Raw genomic sequence first — 21,073 nt, forward strand, 5'->3', positions numbered from 1 at the left:
AAGCTGTATGAGCATTCATTTGCAGCAGCAAGAAACTGGTGCACACATGCTCACACTCACATAAATAATGTCTTTAAAGAAAAAATCAGTAAAGAAATAGATTTGGGTGAGCCTCATAGCTCATGCCTGGATTCCAGCTATACCCAAGGTGTACTGACCACAAGACCTGTCTGGGCCATGGAGCAAATTCAGAGCTAGCCTGGACAACTTGGTGAGTTTCAAGTCAAGGAGGGCTGGAGGTGTAGCTCTGGTAGAGCACTTGCCTGCCATTTGCAAAGCTCCAGCACCATAAAAATAAAAATAAAAATGTGTTTTCAGAGCACAGTATAACAAAATAGGAATGTAGTAAGATAACTAGGTTAAAGTATATGTGGACATTATATATCTCTGAATGACTCTAGATTTGAAAAAAGTTTTAGTAGATACTCGAAATGTCTTGGCTGATGACAGAAATGCTGACTAAAAACTTGGGGAATTTACTCAAGTGCTGAGTAAAGAAGAAAAGGTTAAAAAAATCAGTAAGTAAAGCCAGGCATGGTGGCACACATCTTTAATCCTAGAACTCAGGAGGCAGAGGTAGGAGGATTATCGTGAGTTCAAGGCCACTCTGAGACTACATAGTGAATTCCAGGTCAGCCTGGGCTAGAGTGAGACCCTACCTCAAACAACAACAAAAAGTAAAGTGTTCATCCTAAGTAGAAAAGAAGTTAGTGGTGCAGTATTTACCTGGCCTCCTCCAGGCCCTGAGTTCAATCCTCTACATCAGGAAAGGAGGAAGGTAGGGGGAAGAGGACTAGAAAAATACTAGGAAAGTAAATTATAGATGTAGAAGGGAGAAATTAACTTAAAAATAGTAATATAGGCCTGGAGAGATGGCTTAGTGGTTAAGGCATTTGCCTGCAAAGCCAAAAGAACCAAGTTTGATTCTCTAGGACCCATGTAAGCCAGATGCACATGGTGGCTCATATGTCTGCAATTTGTTTGCAGTGGCTGAAGGTCCTGGCATGCCCATTCTCTCTTTTTGTCTCTGCCTCTCTCTATCTCTCTCAAGTAAAAAAAATATAGCCGAGCAGCACTTGGGAGGCAGAGGTAGGAGCCTTGAGTTCAAGGCCACCCTGAGACAACATAGTGAATTCCAGGTCAGCCTGGGCTAGAGTGAAACCCTACCTTGAAAAGCCAAAAAAAAAGAGGAGTAATATAAATAATTAAGTGGAAAAGAAATAGTCTATAAAACCAGAAGCTTGAATTTAGAGACTCATAAAATAAAAGCAATAAGTAACATAATGAAGACAGAGATCACTGGGAAACTTTACAGACATGAATAAATTCATTATGAACAATTTTATACCATAAAATTTTATGGCCTATATGAAATAGAGACATGCTTTTGAAAATACAACTTGCTGAAAATTTACATGCAACAGGGTATGGTACATACCTTTAATCCCAGCACTCAGGAGGCTGAGTTAGGAGGATCACTTTGAGTTCAAGGCCAGCCTAGTCACATCAAACACAAAGTAGAAAGGTTATCCTGATACATTCTTGGTGAGAGTACTTTAAAAATACTTGCTAGTGGGGCTGGAGACATGGCTTAGCAGTTAAGGTGCTTGCCTGCAAAGCCTAAGGACCCAGATTTGATTCACCAGAACCCACATAAACCAGATGCACATAGTGATCCATGCATTGGAGTTTGTAATCACTAGAGGCTCTGCTGCACATATTATTTCTCTCTCTGTAATAAATAAATTAATTAAAAAATACTTACTAGCAAAATCTATTATCTCTTAAAGAATTTGTACAGGGCTGGAGAGAGAGCTTAGTGAGTAAGGCGCTTGCCTGCAACAAGGACCCAGGTTCGATTCCCCAGTACCCACATAAGCCAGATGTAGGTGACATGTGTCTGGGGTTCATTTGTAGTGGCTAGGGGCCCTGGCATGCCCATTTGCTTTCTGTCTGTCTGTCTGTCTGTCTGTCTGTCTCTCTCTCTTTCAAATAAATATTTAAAAATTAAAAAAGAATTTGTACTGAATAATGAGAGAAAGCCTCACTGGAAAATGAGCAAGGGATTTGAGCAGTCGCTTCGTGAATGAATACCTAGGTCAGTGAGTGTAGAAGCAGGAGCCTGGGGAAGCTCTCATTCATGGGGAAGCGCAGATGAGAGCTGCACTGCGATGGGGCCTCAGACTAAAGTAAGACAGAGCCGGAAACAATGGTGATGGGACCCTGGGAGCTCTGGTGTACGGTTCCTACATTGACATCAAGTCCAAAACACAGAGACAAGGGCTGGAGGGATGGTTTAGCAGTTAAGGCGTTTGCCTGAAAAGCCAAAGAACCCAGGTTCGATTCCCCAGGACCCACATTAGCCAGATGCACAAGGGGGCACATGCATCTGGAATTTGTCTGCAGTGGCTGGAGGCCCTGGTCGGCCCATTCTCTCCCCCTCTCTCCCCCCCTTTTCTGTCAAATAAATAAAATATTTAAAAAATACAGAGACATGCTGGGTGTGGTAGTACACACCTTTAATCCCAGCACTTGGGAGGCAGAGATAGAAGGATCACCTTGAGTTTGTGGCCAGCCTGAGACTGCATGGTAAATTCCAGGTCAGCCTGAGCTAGAGTGAAACCCTACCTCAATAAAACAAACAAACAAACAAACAAATACATACAGCTCTTCCCTGTGATGCATGCCTGATGATATGCATATTCCTGTGTGCAGAAATGCTGCCAGCATTACTTGTTACGAGAAAACTAGTAACAGCCAAAGTGCTTGCTATCAGTATGGTCTATAAGTCACAAAATATAGATTTATTAGTGATCCCTATGCAAAGAAAATGGCCTAGCTGGAGCTCCACATACCTTAGAAGTAAATCTTATAGAGATTACTAGACCCAAAAGGCCAGGCACAAAATAACACCAAATTCACATTAACATGAAGAGCAGAGACACTAAAGAAGCACTCATGATAGTAGAGAGACTGAAAAAGAAAGGAATAATTCCTACCTCCCTGGGGAAGAGAGAGAGCTGTGATTGGCATTCTTGTCTTCTGTGACCTGAGCATGTTGCCAGTTTCTACCCATGGTGTGGGTGCATCAATGCCTTTTTCTTTTCTTAATTTTACTTATCTTTTTAAACTTTGTTCAAATTTAATTTTATTTATTTGACACAGAGAGAGAAACAGGCAGATAGAGAGAGAGAATGGGCGCACCAGGGCCTTCAGCTGCTTGAAACGAACTCCAGCCATATGCGCCACTTTATGCATCTGGCTTATGTGCGTCCTGGGGAATTGAACCTGGGTCCTTCGGCTTCACAGGCAAGTGCCTTAACTGCTAAGCCATCTCTCCAGCCCTTATTTTTGAGAGGGAGAAAGAGAGAGAATGAGCATGCCGGGGCATCCAGCCACTGCAAATGAACTACAGATGCATGAGCCATCTTGTACATCTGGCTTAAGTGGGTCCTAAGGAATCAAACCTGGGTCCTTTGGCTTTGCAGGCAAGCACCTTAACTGCTAAGCCATCTCTTCAGCCTCTTTGTGGCATTTTCTGGGTCTTTGAGAGTTTTCTCCATTCCCTCCCCCCCGCCACCATACTACTTACTACCTGTATAGGTGGGTAAGTTGAGTGTAGTATTTAATCTGTTCTCTGTTGTACTGTTGAAACAAGAACAAATTTTGTTTCACTATTCTATATTTTATATATATTGTAAACCCAGCCTATTACAATGAAGAGGCTCCTAAATGCTTAAGTACTAAGGCTAATTTCTCTTCTATAAATGACAAAGGCAAAAGTGGCCCAGGATGGTAGGGTGTCCAGTCCTGTGGTCAGTGAGTAATGAGGAATCACCATCTTGTCACTATGACATCCTCAGGGTCTTGACCTCACTGTGGGCAAAGCTGCAGGGCCCTTATCCCCAAAAAGGGCAGGCAGCTTTTTGTTGTTTTTGTTTGATTTTCCTGGTCAACAGCTTTACTGAGATGTACTCCATATGCTTTCCTTTCAGCCACAGTCCTCAGCTCAGTGACCAGAGTATTCATACCTGTACAGCCACTACCACAATCTGTCTGACAGCATTTTAGATTCTTGTTGGCAAGAGAAACTTCCCATGATTCCACTCATATGTATCACTTAAAAGTTAAATTTAGGGCTGGAGAGATAGCTCAGCAGTTGAGGTGCTTGCCTACAAAGTCTTAATGACCCCAGTTCTGTTTCCCAGTACCCACTTAAAACCAGATGCACAAAATGGCACATGTATCTGGGGTTTGTTTGAAGAGGCTGGAGGCCCTGATAATGCCCATTCTGTCTGTCTCTTCTCTCTATCTTTCTCTGCTTGCAAATAAATAAAATTTTAAATGAGACTTAGATACACCAAATTTCAAGGAAGGTGGGGAGATGGGGCTTCTGTAGAACATGAGGCAGATCTGCAGTTAATCAGCCCTTCTCTGTTGACGCAGGTGTGATAGCACAGAAAAGCTGAGAGCTCTTCTTCCCAAACTGGAACAGGAGCTCAAGGACTCTGCGAAATTCAAAGACTTTTATCAGTTTACCTTTACCTTTGCTAAGAACCCTGGGCAGAAGGGCCTAGGTGAGTATGATCGTCACATGTGCACAGCGCCACATCTGAGACTGCAAGTGGACAACCGACTGATGATACTATCTCTGTTTTGGTTTCTTTATTCTACTTTCTAGCTCTTTGTATAAGAGGAAATCTCAACGAATAGCATTTTTTAGCTTCTAGATTTAAATATTTAAAGTTTAAAATGTAAATTAATTTGTAAATGTTTCAGCCCTCTCATATTGATAACCTCATCAACTCAAGTTGACAGTCTGACCTGTTCTCCATGTGGTCCTGTAGTGCAGCCTGTGTCTGGCTGAGGTGCTAGTGAGACTGGTTAGGAGTGCTTCTACTGATAGGTCTAGGGAGCTCAAGTTAACCTTGAAACAGCTTTTCAGTGTATTGGCTTTCACCATAGAGCTTTCAGGGTTGTAGAGTGTTGCTTATTCTTTACTGAATATTGTACATCTTGATTTTATTTTTATTTATTTATTTATTAGAGACAGAGAAAGAGCACGAGTGAGCGCCAGGGACTCTAGCCACTGCAAATGAACTCCTGACACATGCACCACCATGAGCATCTGGCTTATGTGGGACCTAGAGAATCAAACCTGGGTCCTTAGTCTTCACAGGCATGCACCTTAACTGCTAAGCCATCTTTCCAGCCCTGAATATTGTATATCTTGAAGTTTTTTACTTAAATTTTTAGTTTCAGATTTTATTTTGTTTGTACCTGAGTACCTGTGTTTTATTTCTGGCTTATCTAAGAATCAGTTTCTGTTGACCTACACTTGCTTGTCTACGTGTATGTAATAGACCATTTATATATGTGTGTGTATGTATATATACATATGTATATGTACATACATACATACATACATACATAGATATGTATATGTGATCTCTTACAAATTTGGAGACATGGGTTTTCATGGTTTTTTAACTAAGGATAACAACCATATTAAAAAGAATGTTTAGGGGCTGGAGAAATGGCTTAGCATTTAAGGCACTTGCCTGTGAAGCCTAAGGAACATAGGTTCAAATCCCCAGTACCTATGTAAGCCCAATGCACATAATGGTGCATGCATCTGGAGTTGGTTTGCAGTGGCTAGAGACCCTGGTGTACCCATTCTCTCCCTCCCTCCCTCCCTCCCCTCTTTCTCTCTCAAATAAATAAATAATAAAAATTACTTTATAAAAAAGAATGTTTAGAAGAAAAACAGTAAATAGAAGCATAGATCATAGATAGATTAAGAGTTACACAGGAAACTGAAAAGGGGCATAAGGCACAGGTGGAAAGCTTGGTATGAGGCCTTCCACATTCAATTCCTGTGTTGACTGCTACATGCAAGCATCTGTGGTGCATGTTTTTCTCTATGTTTTGCTCCATTTTCTTCTCCTCAAGCATGGTGCAGATCTAGGTCAGAGCAGCTAAGCACTGAGCAGCCTTCTCTTCCTACCTAGGTGATAAACATTGCTTTCTTTGTTGTCTTGTTTGTTTTAGCCAGTGTTGTTAGACTGCTTTTGTTTTGTTGAGGTGGGGTCTGACTCTAGTCCAGGTTGATCTGGAGCCCTGTAGTCTAAGGCTGGCCTCAAACTCATGGTGATCCTCCCATCTCTGCCTCACAAGTACTGGGATTAAAGGTGTGTGCCACCATGCCTGGCTTATTATTGTTTTAATGTTGGTGCATTGAGCCATGGCAAAAGTGGGAGAGTTGACAGAGGGGACCAATATGTATAGGTCAGGCCAAGATACAGAACCTGGTATTGGCCACAGGGTCCTAGTGACATTAGGATTTCAGCTGGTTGTAGCAGTATTAGACCCTGAGCAGTAGCTATTCTTCTGTTCAAATACTGACACTGCTTAGCTCCCTAGATCAGACAAGACTGGGTGATATAGCTGTAGGTAGATACAATAGCCAATCTAATGTACCTTTAATTATGGGATAAGTCTGGACAATGGTGGCCATTTCATCAGTAGTCCTCCTCAGCCTGTATACATCAGCTCTGTCTGTCATCTCTGCCACTCAGAGACTCAAAGGAGGGTCTGGTCTGGGGTGGATATTGTGGCTTATGTTCTTCTATGGTTATTTTCACCTTTGCCCTTGCTTTCTGGAGTGAAGGGTAGAGACTAGCATATACTAAGCCATGAAAGCTTCACTGGAGGATTTTCTCTAATCCACATGGATTCTCATTCCCTCCCCCACTTACAAGTAAGGAGCCTAAGACCAAGACATTACATGAGTTGGTCATAGCACACATTTGAGCAACGATGGCATTATGGGAATGCCTCACAGACTCTTCCCACCCCATAGCAGTGAGGAATGCTGGTGAGATGCCCATTATGCTTCTGTCTCATCCCACCTATGTGGTTCCTTTGGTTGTCACTCTACTTCCTTGTTGGGTGGCCTGTTGTCCCAATTAAAGCCCAAAAGCTTAGATCAGGGGTACTGAGGTCTCTGTTAAAGGAAAGCAAAGCTTCTAAAACTCAGATGTAGAGGATACACCATTATCCCTGTAAATAAATCCACAGTGAGACTGTAAGCATGAAAGGAGCCATCAGCCTTCTATGGCCTTGACCACATCCTGGTCCTCTTTACTTGCCATCTGTGACCCTTGCTCTGTGTCTCTGCCTATTCTCCAGATTCTCAGGTTTTATTTCTTACCACATCTTTTGGCCCAGAAGTTTTTCTGACTTTGCCTTTGCCTTGCTATACACCTTAGTCAGTTTACTTTATGTTTCTTTCTTACTGTGTGACAAAGACCATGCTCATTGGCAGCTAGGTGCAGGAATCTGTGCAGGATCATGTTTTACCTTTTGGGTAGGCCTCTGGTGGTACTTGCCTGTCTTGGGTTTAGAAGTCTGTCATCTGACCGTCATTGTTTTGGGGTCCCTGCACCCTGCCTTATCTGTTAACTTGCTGTGGCCTGCAAAGTGATATTATTCTTCCCTTTCCATTAGTTTGCTGGATTATTAAAAGGAGGACTTGGGGGGTGGGAAAATGGCTCAGCAGTTAAAGGCATTTTCTTGCAAAGCCTGCCAGCCCATATTCAGTTTCCAAACCACCTATGTAAGCCAGATACAAAAAGTAGCTCAAGCATCTGGCATTTGTTTGCAGTGGCAGAAGGCCATGGAACAAACATGCACACACACGCACGCACGCACACACGCACACACAGTTTCAAGGTTTCAAGCTGCTCATATTGGTTACCAGAAATGCGATTCATTTAGACAGGGAATAAATTTAAGCTGGGTTCTGGCCATTGTGTTCCAGTCCTTAGGAGAAGGAGTTAGCCCCCATGTATTATTTGAAAATGGTTAGTTCACTGTTTGTATGTGTGTGTACATATGTGGGCACAGATGTATATGTGTGGGAGTGCATACATGTGTGTTGTGTGTGTTGAGGCCAGAGTACAGCAGTGGGTACACTCTTCAGGTACATTGTTCACCTCTTTTTGAGACAGAGTGTCTCACTGGCTTAGAGTTCACCTATTAAGCTAGACTGGCTGGCAGACAAGCTCCAGAGATCCTCCTGTCTCTGCCTTCCCAGCAGTAGGATTACAGGAACATATCACCACACCCAGCATTTACATAGGTTCTGGGGATTGGATTCAAGTTTTCATGCTTGCAAGAGGAAAGCACTTTACCAGTTGAGTCATAGCTCCAGCCAGCCCCATGTTTGTTTTTCATATAATTCTGAACTCATGATTCAGCACACTAAAAGAGTTCTAATCTATTGTATCATGATCTTTGTTGAAACTTGAGTTGCCCATTGTGGCCAGTAGATACCTCTGCATCTGGTCCACCTCCCTTGGACACAGCCTGAGGTGCTAACTATTCCCTCATGGTCTATAAAACAGCTCAAGGAACAGTGAAAAAAAGTGTATCTATCATATCACACCTAGTAACGACTACCACCCATTGACACTGAGTTGCCTGTTGTTTCCAGACATCTTTTGTAAGCAGGCTCATACTGTTGCTTCTTTTTTTCTTTTATTAGTGTATAATAACAGTATGTTTCAGTGTGATGCTTTCATACATATGTATAGTGTGCTTTGAATGTACCCATTCATTTCCCTGTTCCCCTTTCTGGCCCCCTTCCCCTGGTTCCCTTTCTCCTCTCAAATAGTTCTCCTTATGCTTTCATATCATTATCTCTCTTTTTGTTGTTGTTGTTGTTTTTCGAGGTAGGGTCTCACTCTAGCCCAGGCCAACCTGGAATTCACTATGCAGACCCAGGGTGGCCTTTAACTCATGCTGATCCTCCTACCTCTGCCTCCTGAAGGCTGGGATTAAAGGCATGTGCCACCATGCCCAGCATGGCACTCTTAATTCAGGCCCTAGACTGCAGATAATGGATACTATTTCAACTAATCTCCATTTTATGATTACATATCCTTTCTTTTACCTGGTTGCAAGGACTTTAGATTAGTAGATCACATCCTTGCTGTGGCTTTGTCATTAAGGAACCCCTGGGAGTAATGCTGTTGAGTTGGAGGGGGTTGTAAGTATATGTTATTTATTTATTTATGTGCAAGGAGAGAGAGAGAGAAAGAATAGGCACACTAGGGCTTTTAGCCACTGCAAACCAACTCCAGATACATGCACCACTTTGTGCATCTGGCTTTACATGAGTACTGGGGAATTGAACCCAGGTTATTAGGCTTTGTAGACAAGTGTCTTAACCGCTAAGCCATCTCTTCAACTATGAATTAGGGTTTTTTATCAGCTGCTCTGTTCCTTTAATTTTAGTCTCCACAAAGACTAACCAGAGTCAAACATAACATGTTCTTCCTCTCAGGTCCTTTGTATCTGAACTTTTTGGGTTTTGTTCCCTACTTTGATATTTTATAATTATGATTTATGGTGTTTCATGCTTTGTTTCATTTCTTAGGTACTAAAATTTGACTTTTATCATCTTTGTTTCACTTCCATTCCTTAAGAAGCTGAGAGGAAAGAGCCATTATACTTGAAGCTTGTTTTAGTTTGAACCCTTATCACCCTGTAAGTGTCATCAGGATTCTTAGGAACACATTGCTGACATTTTCTAGAAACTAAAAGAATAAGGCCACAGAAGAGGACTGGGTTGGGGCATTCAGGCCTCAGGATGTGGGTGAAAAGACTCAGTCATTTAATGAGTATTCAGTTTCTGTAGTAGACATTACTTCATCTTAGGCCGCCAGGTTCAGTTTTGTTTTTCATTTATTTCTGCTTCCTGAGCCCAACTTTCCTGGTCACACTCCCTTGCACAGGAGCCTGCCTACATGCTTTCTGTTCATGCTAGTTCAGTCTCTCATCGTCTTCCAGTGGAAAAGTAGGTAATACTTTACTTTGTTTAATTTAAAAAGAAAATTTTTATTGGCAGATAAAATACATAACTTTTGGGCTGAAGAGATGGCTTAGAGGTTAAGGCACTTGTGTGTGAAGCCTAAAGACCAGGTTCAATTTCCCAATACCCACATAAGCCAGATATACAAGGTGGTGCATACATCTGGAGTTTGTTTGCAGTGGCTGGAGGCCCTGGTACGCCCATTCTCTTTCTCTCTCTCAAATAAATAAACAAACATATATATATACATATACATATATATTTAACTACATACCTTGGGGCTGAAGAGATGGCTTAGTGGTTAAGCACTTGCCTGTGAAGCCTAAGGACCCCAGTTCAAGGCTCAATTCCCCAGGACCCATGTAAGCCAGATGCACAAGATGGCACATGCATCTGGAGTTCATTTGTCATGGCTGGAGGCCCTGGCACACCTATATTCATTCTCTCTCTGTTGCTCTCAAATAAATAATTAACTAAAAAATACATAACTTTTGGAAACTTAAAATTATACTATATGACAAAAACTCTGGCTTAGTGCTGAAAATTCCTAACATCATTCAGAACTTTCTGCTCATCAGATGCTTTTAACAAAATGTTGGAAAAACTTGTTCTACCCAACGTAGGGAATAAAGCCTTTATTCTATTATTGTTAAATAAACAGGTGGTTAAGCTGCTCTTGAAGCTGACTTGGAGTGAAAGACAGGAAAATACAAGGGTGGTGAAGAGAGTTGAGGCTGTTGAGACAGGGAATAGCCAATATTTTCATGTTAGGCCTTTTTAAAAAGGAAAGGGAAAAAGGAAAAAGAGGATTCATCAACACCTATGGGAGCACCCTGAAATGTAGATTCTTGGGTCACACCAAAGACCCAATGTTTGGTTAGTAATCACAATGTAACAGATCACCTCAAAACCTAGTGGTTTCAAATGAAGGTGATTGTATAGACCTCCTTATCTTTTGGTTCAGGAATTCAGGCAGGACACAACTGGGCAGCCCTTCTGTTTACTAAGGGATAGGTACTAAGCTGACAGCTGAGCTGGGTAGTTCTTACCTTCTTCCCATGTACCTCATTTGGGCTTTCTTAGAGCTGGGGTTCTCAGGCCAGAAGGACTGCTATGTGGAGACAGCTACACCAGGCACCACAGCCTTGCTTCTGCTCAACAACATCATACTCAATATGAATTTAATTTCATAGTAATTTTCAAGAGGTTGTAAATTAAAGTCTGTAATAATTGGCAATGGGACTGGAAAAATGGTTCAGTGGTTAAAGGCACTTGCTTGTAAAGCCTACCTGCTTGGGTTCAGTTCCCAGTCACCCATAAAAGCCAGATGCAAAATGGTTCAAGTGTCTGGTGTTGTTTGAAATAACAAGAGGTCTTAATGCACCCATACACACACACACACACACACACACACACACACACACACACAAATAAATAAATAAATAAATAAAAATAAAGAATAAGAGTTCTATTGGTAGCGGGAGCGGAGAGTGGACCCTAGAGAGCCCTGAGCAGCCCCACCGCCGCAGCCGGCCCCAGTCACCATCACCGCGACCGTGAGCAGCGAGGCCAAGGCCCAGCAGCCGCCTGCCGCCCCGCCCTCGGCGCCGCCGACCCCAAGCAGGGAACACGGTGGCCCGGGCGGCCTCACGTCGGCGGTGACAAGAAGGTCATCGCAACGAAGGTTTTGGGAACAGTGGAATGGTTCAGTGTAAGGAATGGATATGGTTTCATCCACAGGAATGACACCAAGGAACATGTATTTGTACACCAGACTGCCATAAAGAAGAATGACCCCAAGAAGCACCTTCGCAGTGCAGGAGATGGAGAGACTGTGCAGTCTGATGTTGTCTAAGGAGAAAAGGGTGCAGAGGCAGCAAATGCTGCAGGCCTGGTGGAGGTCCAGTTCAAGGCAGTAAATATGCAGCAGACCATAACCATTATAGATGCTGTCCACATCGCAGGGGTCCTCCACGCAGTTACCAGTAGAATTACCGGAATAGTGAGAGTGGGGGAAAGGATGAAGGATGGAGAGTGCTCCTGAAGGACAGGCCCAACGAAGCCGGCCCTACCGCAGGGAAGGCTCCCACCTGACCACGTGAGAGGCCCTATGGGCACGGACCACAGTATTCCAACCTCCTGTGCAGGGAGAAGAGATGGAGGGTGCTGACAACCAGGGTGCAGGAGAGCAAGGTGGACCAGTGAGACAGAATATGTATCGGGGCTATAGACCACAATTCCGCAGGGGTCCTCCTCGCCAAAGACAGCCCAGAGAGGATGGCAATGAAGAGGACAAGGAAAATCAAGGAGATGACACCCGAGATCAGCAGCCAGCTCAACATCGGTGCCGCCACAACTTCAATTACCGACACAGACGCCCAGGGAACCCTAAACCACAAGATGGCAAAGAGACAAAAGCAGCCGATCCACCAGCTGAAAATTGGTCCAATCCCGAGGCTGAGCAGGGCGGGGCTGAGTAAATGCGGCTGACCATCTTTACCATCATCCAGTTTAGTCATCCAACAAGAAGAAATGAATATGAAATTCCAGCAATAAGAAATGAACAAAAGATTGGAGCTGAAGACCTTAAGTGCTTGCTTTTTGCCCATTGACCAGATAAACTAGAACTATCTACATTGATTATGCAGCATGGGGTTTTTATTATTTTTACCTAAAGATGTCTCTGTTTTGGTAATGACAAACGTGTTTTTTAAAAAGCCTGGTTTTTCTCAATATACCTTTAAAGGTTTTTAAATTGTTTCATATCTGGTCAAGTTGAGATTTTTAAGAACTTCATTGTTAATTTGTAATAAAAAGTTTACAACTTGATTAAAAAAAAAAAGTCCACAAACTGCAAGCACCTGTTAATAAAGGTCTTAAATAATGTCTTTGTGTAAAAAAATAATAATAATAGTTTTCATCAATAAAACTTTGGAAGAAAATAAAAATCCAGCTTCCACAATACAAGGAAAAAAATAAAAAATTATAGTTGCTCACTTTAAAGCTATAAAATTCAGGCTAGAGATTTGGCTTAGTGGTAGATTACTACTTGCACAAAACCATGGGTTAGATCTCCAGCACTACAAAGAATTATAAATAAATAGTTAAAATAGTTTATTTTTGTGGATATTTTTAAATTAAGGGTATGGAATATTCCAAATGTTTTAAGATACAGGCCCAGCTAGGCGTGGTGGCACATACCTTCAATCCCTTCACTTGGAAGGCAGGGATAGGAGGACCAATATGAGTTCAAGGCCAGCCTGAGACTACATAGTGAATCCAGGTCAGTCTGGGCTAAAGTGGGGGGGGATAAGATACAGGCCTAATATGTTTAGCTTCCATTTTATAGATTTCCATAAGTATCAGTTAGGAGAATAGGCCTGTAAGAGCTACATCAAATTTAATAACTCCTTGAGAAGAATGGATGTCTTCCTCACTGAGATGTCTTCCTCACTGAGAACACTGAGAATTAACCTCAGCGCTCAAGAGGCTGAGGTAGGAGGGTGGCTGTGAGTTTGAAACTACATAAAGAGCTTCATGTTAAACCGGGTGTGGAGGTGTATGCTTCTAATCCCAGCATTCGGGAGGCAGAGGTAGGAGGATTGCTGAGAGTTCAAGGCCACTCTGAGATTACATAGGGAATTCCAGGTCAGCCTGAGCTAGTGTGAGACCCTACCTCGGGGGGAAAAGAAATACTCTGGAAGCTGGAGAGATGGCTCAGCAGTTAAAGTACATGCCTGTAAAGCCTAATGACTCAGGTTTGATTCCCAAGTGTCCACATGAAACCAGATGCACAGAGAGGCGCATGCATCTGGAGTCCTTTTACAGCAGCTTGGAGCCCTTGTCACACCCATTCTGTCTTTCTGTCTTCTTTCTCTCCCTCTCTCCCCCCCCCCTTGCAAATAAATAAATTAAAATTTTTTCAGCCGGGCCTGGTGGTGCACACCTTTAATCCCAGCACTTGGGAGGCAGAGGTAGGATCACCATGAGTTCAAAGCCATCCTGAGACTACATAGTTAATTCCAGGTCAGCCTGGGTCAGAGTGAGACCCTACTTTAAAAAAAAAAATTGAGCTGGGTATGGTGACACACGCCTTTAATCCCAGCACTTGGGAGGCAGAGATAGGAGGATCACCATTTGTTCCAGGCTACCCTGAGACTACATAGTGAATTTCAGGTCCGCCTGGGCTAGAGCAAGACCCTACATTGAAAAACAAAACAAAACAAAACAAAAAAACTTTTTAAAATTAATTAAAAAAAAAAAAAACCCTCTTCAGGGCTGGGGAGATGGCTCATTGGTTAAAGACACTTGCTTACAAAGCCTACTGACCTGGGTTCATTTTCTGCAGTGCTCACATAAAGTCAAATGCACAACTTATTGCATGTGTCTGGAGTTTGTTTGCAGTGGCAATAGGCATTGGCTTGCCTGTGCTCTCTCCTTCTCTGTCTCTGTCTCTCAAATAAGTAAAAAATAGATTTTTTTAAGTCTCTTCAGAATGACTAGAGTATAAACATATCAAATAAGTGCACGCTACCTTGAAAGTTTTTTTGAGGGCTTTTTCAAAAGAAAGAATAAATCATTTTGAGGCATGCTATGCAGTGGGGAGTGACATTAAGAGAGCTTAGTCCTCTCCTTCCTTGTGTTTGTATGTCTGTGAATACCAAGCACATGTGTATGATAGTGAGGTTTCCTATGTTACCTAGCCTGGCCCTGAAGTCCAGAGCTCAAGTAATCCTCTTTCCTCAGTCTCCCAAGTACAGAGACTATAGTACCATGTCATTGCATTCAGCTTCTCTGTTGTTTTTATGTGAGCCTTTTCTTTATTCTGTATTCAAGTGATGGTAAACCTACACAAGGAGGTAACTAATTTGACTTGTGTCATGTCGTGTTGTGTGTGTATACATGCACATATACTTGAGTGTGGAGTGCTGGAATCATACCTAGAGCCTTGCGTATGCTAGCTGAGCAGTCAACCACTGAGCTGTACCTCCAGCCTGATGCTGTTGTGTTTTAACATGGAAACTTAAGTTATTGTATACTGGCTGGAGTCTGGAATCAGTTGGTTTCAAAATCTTGATTTTTTTGAGGGAAAGAAGTTGTGCAATGATTGGCTAGTTTTTCTACAAGAGGGTAATACAGGTTCTTTGCCATACCCTAAATAGAGCACCACAGACACAAATTGTCACTCGTGGCACCCCCCCTAGTCAAGAAATGTACTTTTCAGAAGTCAAACAATCCAGTACCATTGTAGCTATGGCCCCTGGTATCCATCTCAAGTTCTGCCATTTGGGTTTTGTACTTATTTTGCAAATGACCCAGTCCATTGGGACAATATGGCATCGCTGCATAAATAGTATTTACATTTACTTTTAATCATTGATTCACATAAATCCAAATCAGGTACTTTATGGAAAAGGTTTCTAGAACCAACATTAACCTAGTAGCAACTAGGTTATAAATGTATGCCATAAAACTTTATTTTTCTTTCCTCCCCAGGTTCTCCTCCATTTCCCAGTGTGAGCGCTTTACATCATTAAGATGAGTTGACTATAGATCTCACTTAATGTTCTTCCTAAGGGATAAGGATATAGACTTATAATCAGGACAAGACTAATCATCTTAGCCTTATACTACAAGTCCCATAGGTAAGGCCTAGCAAGTCCTCATGTGCCGTTACCCCCCTCTCTGACCCTGTCTTCTCATTGAGACTTCAGGGTGCTTAGGATGGAACAGGCCTGCAGTGCACACTACAAGCCCTTAAGGAATCAATGTCTTATCCAGCACTGATTACTGCCCCATTCATCTGTTGCTTACCTAGTGTTGGTAGTAATCATCCCTAGAAAGTCTTAAGTTAGAGCTCTGTCCAAGAGAGATCAAACTACGTTTAGAAGAAATGCTTTGAAAAGTGTTTAGTTAGGTATTATGCATTTAAACTTATCTGTTACCTTAATATATTTATTAATCTCCTTTCACACTAGTTGATCTGATGTATCTAGCTATCCTTTCATTTCCTACCAGTGTGGTGTGTACTATTTGGCATGATTGAAAGTGGCCAGATTTAAGAAATTAATTTACTGTGTTGAGCATAGAGAGAGAAGTACTTAGAAAATTTCCAGTGGACTGGAGTACTGTTCCAGAGCCTCCTGAAGTGAAGCCCATTAGACAGATTCCTTTAAGACCATACTTTCTAGCATAAACTTGTCTAAAAGCCATAAAATAATGAGAATATTGGCTTTGATTGATTTAATTGACTTTTAAAACATTGTTATAATAATAAAATGGTTTTCCCTATGTTTGCAAATTTAACTTGATTGTGTAATGAGAAATTCAGAGTCCTTGGAATACACATCTAAGGGCCAGGGAGATAGCTCAGTTGAAAAAGTGCATGTCTTACAAGCCTAAAGACCTCCATTGGATCCCCAGAATCTACTTAGTATGCTGGGTATGATGGTATAGCATTCCTGAGGTTGGGCTCCACACACACACAAGCATTAAAAAAAAAAAAAAAATTAGCCAGTTGTGGTGGCACATGCTTTTAATCCAAGCACTTGGGGGAGGCAAAGGTAGAAGGATCACCATGAGTTCAAAGTCAGCCTGGGACTACAGAGTGAGTTCCAGGTCAGTCTGAGCTAGAGTGAGACCCTACCTCAAAAACAAACAAAAAAACAACAACAAATTGTTTTTGTAATGTTCTGGAGCTAGGTAGATGGCTCAGCAGATAAGAGTGCTTACCTTGCAACCTGAGTTCCATACACAGCAACCACATAAGAAACAGGGAGTGGCCATGCATGCCTGTAACACCAGCGCTAAGGGTGACAGAAAAAGGACTGCTGGGACTCACAGGTCTGCTAGTCTAACCGGAAAAACAGTGAGCTCCCTATTCAATGAGAAACTTTGTCTTAGGGAAATAAGGCAGAACAATAGAGGAGTACATTCTCCTCTGCCTCCACAGGGTTGCCCACAGAATGTGCACATCTATGTACATATGTGCATACACCATACATACTACATATACTCAGCAAAAAAAAGTTTAAAACTTTAAAAAATGAAAGAATGCCCATGTAATTTGTTTATGAATCAGATAATTCTAAGACAGTGACTTTGTCTTGGTTTGTGTAACCATGAGGCAAGTCTGTTGCAAAGAACTAGCCCCCTCCTTTTTAAGCAAGTTGTATAGTTTGCTGCTCATAACTTGGAAATGGCAGTGGCCTGTTTTAAGAATAAATGATTTGCACTAGTAGCAGATTCAGTCAAGCTTACAGGAAGGCCAATGCATATGGAAGATGTCTCCAAAAAGGCTTAACTGGGGATAACTAGTTGCATGTTTAAATAACTGAATATACAAATGCTTTTCAAGATTGATACAATTAGATAACATATTTTCAGGAAATTTATGTAGAGATTGAACCTCTTGTGACTCTTGGGTAAGATTGCCAAGTGAATATAATTTTTGTTCAGTAGAAAAGAGATTGGGAACCTGGCATGGTGGCACACGCCTTTAATCCCAGCACTCAGGAGGCAGAGGTAGGAGGATCACTATGAGTTCAAAGCCACCCTGAGACTACATAGTGAATTCCAGGTCAGCCTGGGCTAGAGAGAGACCCTACCTTGAAAAACCAAAAAAAAAAAAGAAAAGAAAGATTGGGATTAATAACAACTGTTTCCCTTTCTTTCTCCCTTTCCCTTTCTCCCTCTCTTTCTCTCTCCCTGCCCCTCTCTCTTTCTTTTCAGATTTAGAAATGGCTGTTGCTTATTGGAAGTTAGTATTATCTGGAAGGTTTAAGTTTTTAGATCTTTGGAACACATTTCTCCTGGTAAGTGTCCCATTTCTTGCCTTGTGACCCGGTCAGAAGAGGAAATCTTTCTTATGTAAACTGCTAAGGCTGATGAACATAGTCATCTAACTAAAGCCCTAGCAGAGATCCTTAGGTGTCAGACAAGTACTAAGCAGTTAGATCAGCAACCTTGCAGAATGTTACTGTAGCCGAGCCCCAGGTGGGTGCTGCTCTGAGGCTGTTCTGTGATAGCCACTTGTAGATGAGATGAGACTTCTAAATCAGCTGTAATCCTCAGCAGCCCTCAGCCTGCCATCTCCTCTGAGGATCCTAAACCAAATGATTCTCCATTCCTCACTGAGAAACTTCAGATCCTTAGGTAAAGAAGTTCCATGACCACCCTTGCTGCAAGTTGAAAGGGGCTTTAGGGTGGGGATGGGATCCTATTGTCTAGAGATGTCATGACCACCATGTATACCTATAGTCTGATACCATTTTTACATGTATTCTGTCAAGCTCAAGATGGACAGGAGGATTTAATGGGTTGTGTTAGATGCAGGCTGCCATGGAGTAGGCACTACAGCTAGGCTAGGCCCTGGCTTGGTGGGACAGCACATGCAGCTCTAGGCTGTTTGCAGGGAGTGGGATACAAGGACATGTCCTAACTCTAGAAAAGATGGTCCTTGTAATAAGAGGGCTGCTCAGACCCCTCACACTGTTAGGACAGCATATCCTGCAGTCTAGCTGAGGAGCACCCCCCTGTGCTTCATCTGTAGTCCAACTAGAATGCACTCTATTCTGCCACTGGCAAGGTTGGTGGCCTTGGGCATGTTACTTCCGTGTGTCTCTGCTTTTTCATCTATTAGTAGCACTTACTTATTCTTTACTGAAGTCACACCCAAACTTCAGACCTTACCCAGAGAGCCCCAAAGCCATGTACAGAGCAAGAGGTGCCATGCCATCATGGGGACAGCAAAAGACTAGAACAGACTGGGGAGCTGATAAAGATCATGAGAATATTGGGCTAAGGAGATGGCTCAGTAGATAAAGTGCTTGCCCCTTAGGTTGGAATACCCAAGCTCAATCTCCAGACTCCATGTAAAAAGCTAGAAGTGGGCTGGAGGGATGGCTTAACAGTTAAGGTGTTTGCTTGCGAAGCCAAAGGACTAGGTTCGATTCCCCAGGACCCATGTTAGCCAGATGCACAAGGAGGTGCACGTGCCTGGAGTTCGTTTGCAGTGGCTGGAGGCTCTGGCACGCCCATTCATTCTCTTTCTTTCTCTGTCAAACAAATAAATAAATAAAAATAAAATATTTTTTAAAATAAAAATAAAAAAGCTAGAAGCTTCTGTAATCCCAACATGCTGACACTGATAGATAAGAAGTGGAGGACTTTCTGGAAGCTCTGTATGAGTTCAGCAAAGAACAGCAGAGCTAGAATCCAGAGCGAGAAACTCTACCTCAAATGAGATAGGGGAAGAATGCCATGAAAATTATCCTTGAACCTCCGCTCATGTGCCATGGCACACGTGTCTGCACTCAGATGAACACACACAAATAAAATAAATAGAAAGGGCTAGGTATGGTGGCACATGCCTTTAATCCCAGCATTTGGAAGGCAGAGGTAGGAGGATTGCCATGAGTTTGAGGCCACTCTGAGAATACGAAGTAAATTCCAGGTCAGCCTGAGCTAGAGAGAGACCTTACCTCAGAAAACCAAAAAATAAATAAATCAAAAGGAAGGAAGGAAGGAAGGGAAATTCCACCAAGAGAACACAACTACAGAGCAATGAAATCAAATGAAATTAAATTGGCATATCAGTTGGATACTTGGCTAACATAAATGCTAAGGGAAAAAACAAGAGACAGAAAACCAGCTACATCTTGTTGAATTTTTTAAAATGTAAAACAAGCTTAGAAGCTGTTTATGATCATAGGCATGTATTAATGTATAACTGCAGGCATGACAATGGCAGATCAAAGGGATAAGTGCATCTGCTAGGGGACAAGGGAAACATCAGCTGAGAAGAAGCACAAAGGCATCTGCAGAGCTTTACCTCTTTGGGGCTTAGCTGTCTATATTTTTGATATATCTGGAATATTTGATAACAAGTATTTTTAGAGAATCAAGAAATACCTGATCTAGGACTCCTTACAATGTGCTCCTCCCAGACATAAAATGGCCTGGCTATCCATGACCTCACAGTGCCTGACCCTACCTACACAAGACCATCATAATAGAAGGAAAAGATGATGACATCAAAATAAAAGAGAGACTGATTGAGAGGGGGAGGAGACTGATTGAGGGGGGAGGGGATATGATAGAGTAGAGTTTCAAAGTGGAAAGTTGGGGGAGGGAGGGAATTACCATAGGATATTGTTTATAATCACAGAAGTGTTAATAAAAAGAAAAAGAAAGAAAGAAAGAAAGAAAGAAGAGAAATACGTGATCTGCTGGGCGTGGTGGTGCACGTCTTTAATCCCAGTACTCGGGAAGCAGAGGAAAGAGGATCGCCGTGAGTGTGAGGCCACCCTGAAACTCCACATTGAGTTCCAGGTCAGCCTGGGCTAGAGTGAGACCCTACCTCGCAAAAATAAAATAAAATAAGAAATACCTGATCTGCCGGGCATGGTGCCACACGCCTTTAATCCCAGCACTTCGAGAGGCTGAGATAGGGAGATTGCCCTGAGTTCAAGGCCATCCTGAGACTACATAGTGATTTCCAGCCAGCCTGGGCTAGAGTGAACCCTACCTTGAAAAACCAAAACAAACAACAACAACAACAAGTAAGAAAGAAGTATCTGACCTATGGAAGAATACTGTAAGGAAATAAAATAATAGAAATGTGACTCTATGTTGTCCTGCATTGTTTCTGAACTGATGTGAGAAGTTAGGAAAGACAGAGATTTAAAGTACTGACCTTCAATGTGACCTAAAAAAAATCTTATCATTTCAATACTTGAATTTTTTTAAAACCAGGGCTAGAGAGATGGGTTAAGGAGCTAACCTGTAAAACCTAACAACCCAGTTTGGTTCCCCAGTACCCACATAAAGTCAGGTGCACATAGTGGCACATGAATGTAGAGTTTGTTTGCAAAGGCTAGAGGCCCTGGTGCACCTATTCTCTCTGTTTGCTCTCTATCTCTCTCTGCTTGCAAATAAATAAATAAATATTTTTAGAAAATTTTAACTGGAGCCAGGCATGGTAGTGCACGCCTTTGATCCCAGCACTCGGGAGGCAGAGATAGGATTGTCATGCGTTCAAGGCCTCCCTGAGACTGCATAGTGAATTCCAGGTCAGCCTGGGCTAGAGCAAGACCCTACCTCAAAAAAATAAAATAAAATAAAAATAAAAATAAAAAAAAAATATATATATACTCCAAATCAACATTCTGTACTTGAGCATTGGCACTGTTGTAG

At 42.2% G+C, this 21,073-nt stretch overlaps 2 protein-coding genes across 5 annotated transcripts in view; both read left to right on the forward strand.

Moving 5' to 3' along the window:
- Positions 1–21,073, forward strand: part of Dcun1d2 (defective in cullin neddylation 1 domain containing 2) — a 39,205-nt gene that overhangs the window by 15,250 nt on the left and 2,882 nt on the right. For 2 of the 4 annotated variants that reach the window (XM_045145740.1, XM_045145741.1), the window contains exons 4-5: positions 4,447–4,577; positions 17,609–17,691. In XM_045145740.1, the coding sequence (XP_045001675.1) occupies positions 4,447–4,577; positions 17,609–17,691 (214 nt within the window). The remainder of the gene's footprint in view (positions 1–4,446; positions 4,578–17,608; positions 17,692–21,073) is intronic. The other 2 variants (XM_045145742.1, XR_006636254.1) reach the window with 1 other exon arrangement.
- Positions 11,679–12,588, forward strand: LOC105944403 (Y-box-binding protein 1-like). The gene has a single exon (XM_045145743.1). It carries the CDS (start codon positions 12,034–12,036, stop codon positions 12,355–12,357), a length of 324 nt encoding a protein of 107 aa, XP_045001678.1. The 5' UTR covers positions 11,679–12,033; the 3' UTR covers positions 12,358–12,588.

Source organism: Jaculus jaculus, chromosome 3 (assembly GCF_020740685.1).
Source record: "Jaculus jaculus isolate mJacJac1 chromosome 3, mJacJac1.mat.Y.cur, whole genome shotgun sequence".
Lineage (NCBI taxonomy): Eukaryota > Metazoa > Chordata > Mammalia > Rodentia > Dipodidae > Jaculus > Jaculus jaculus.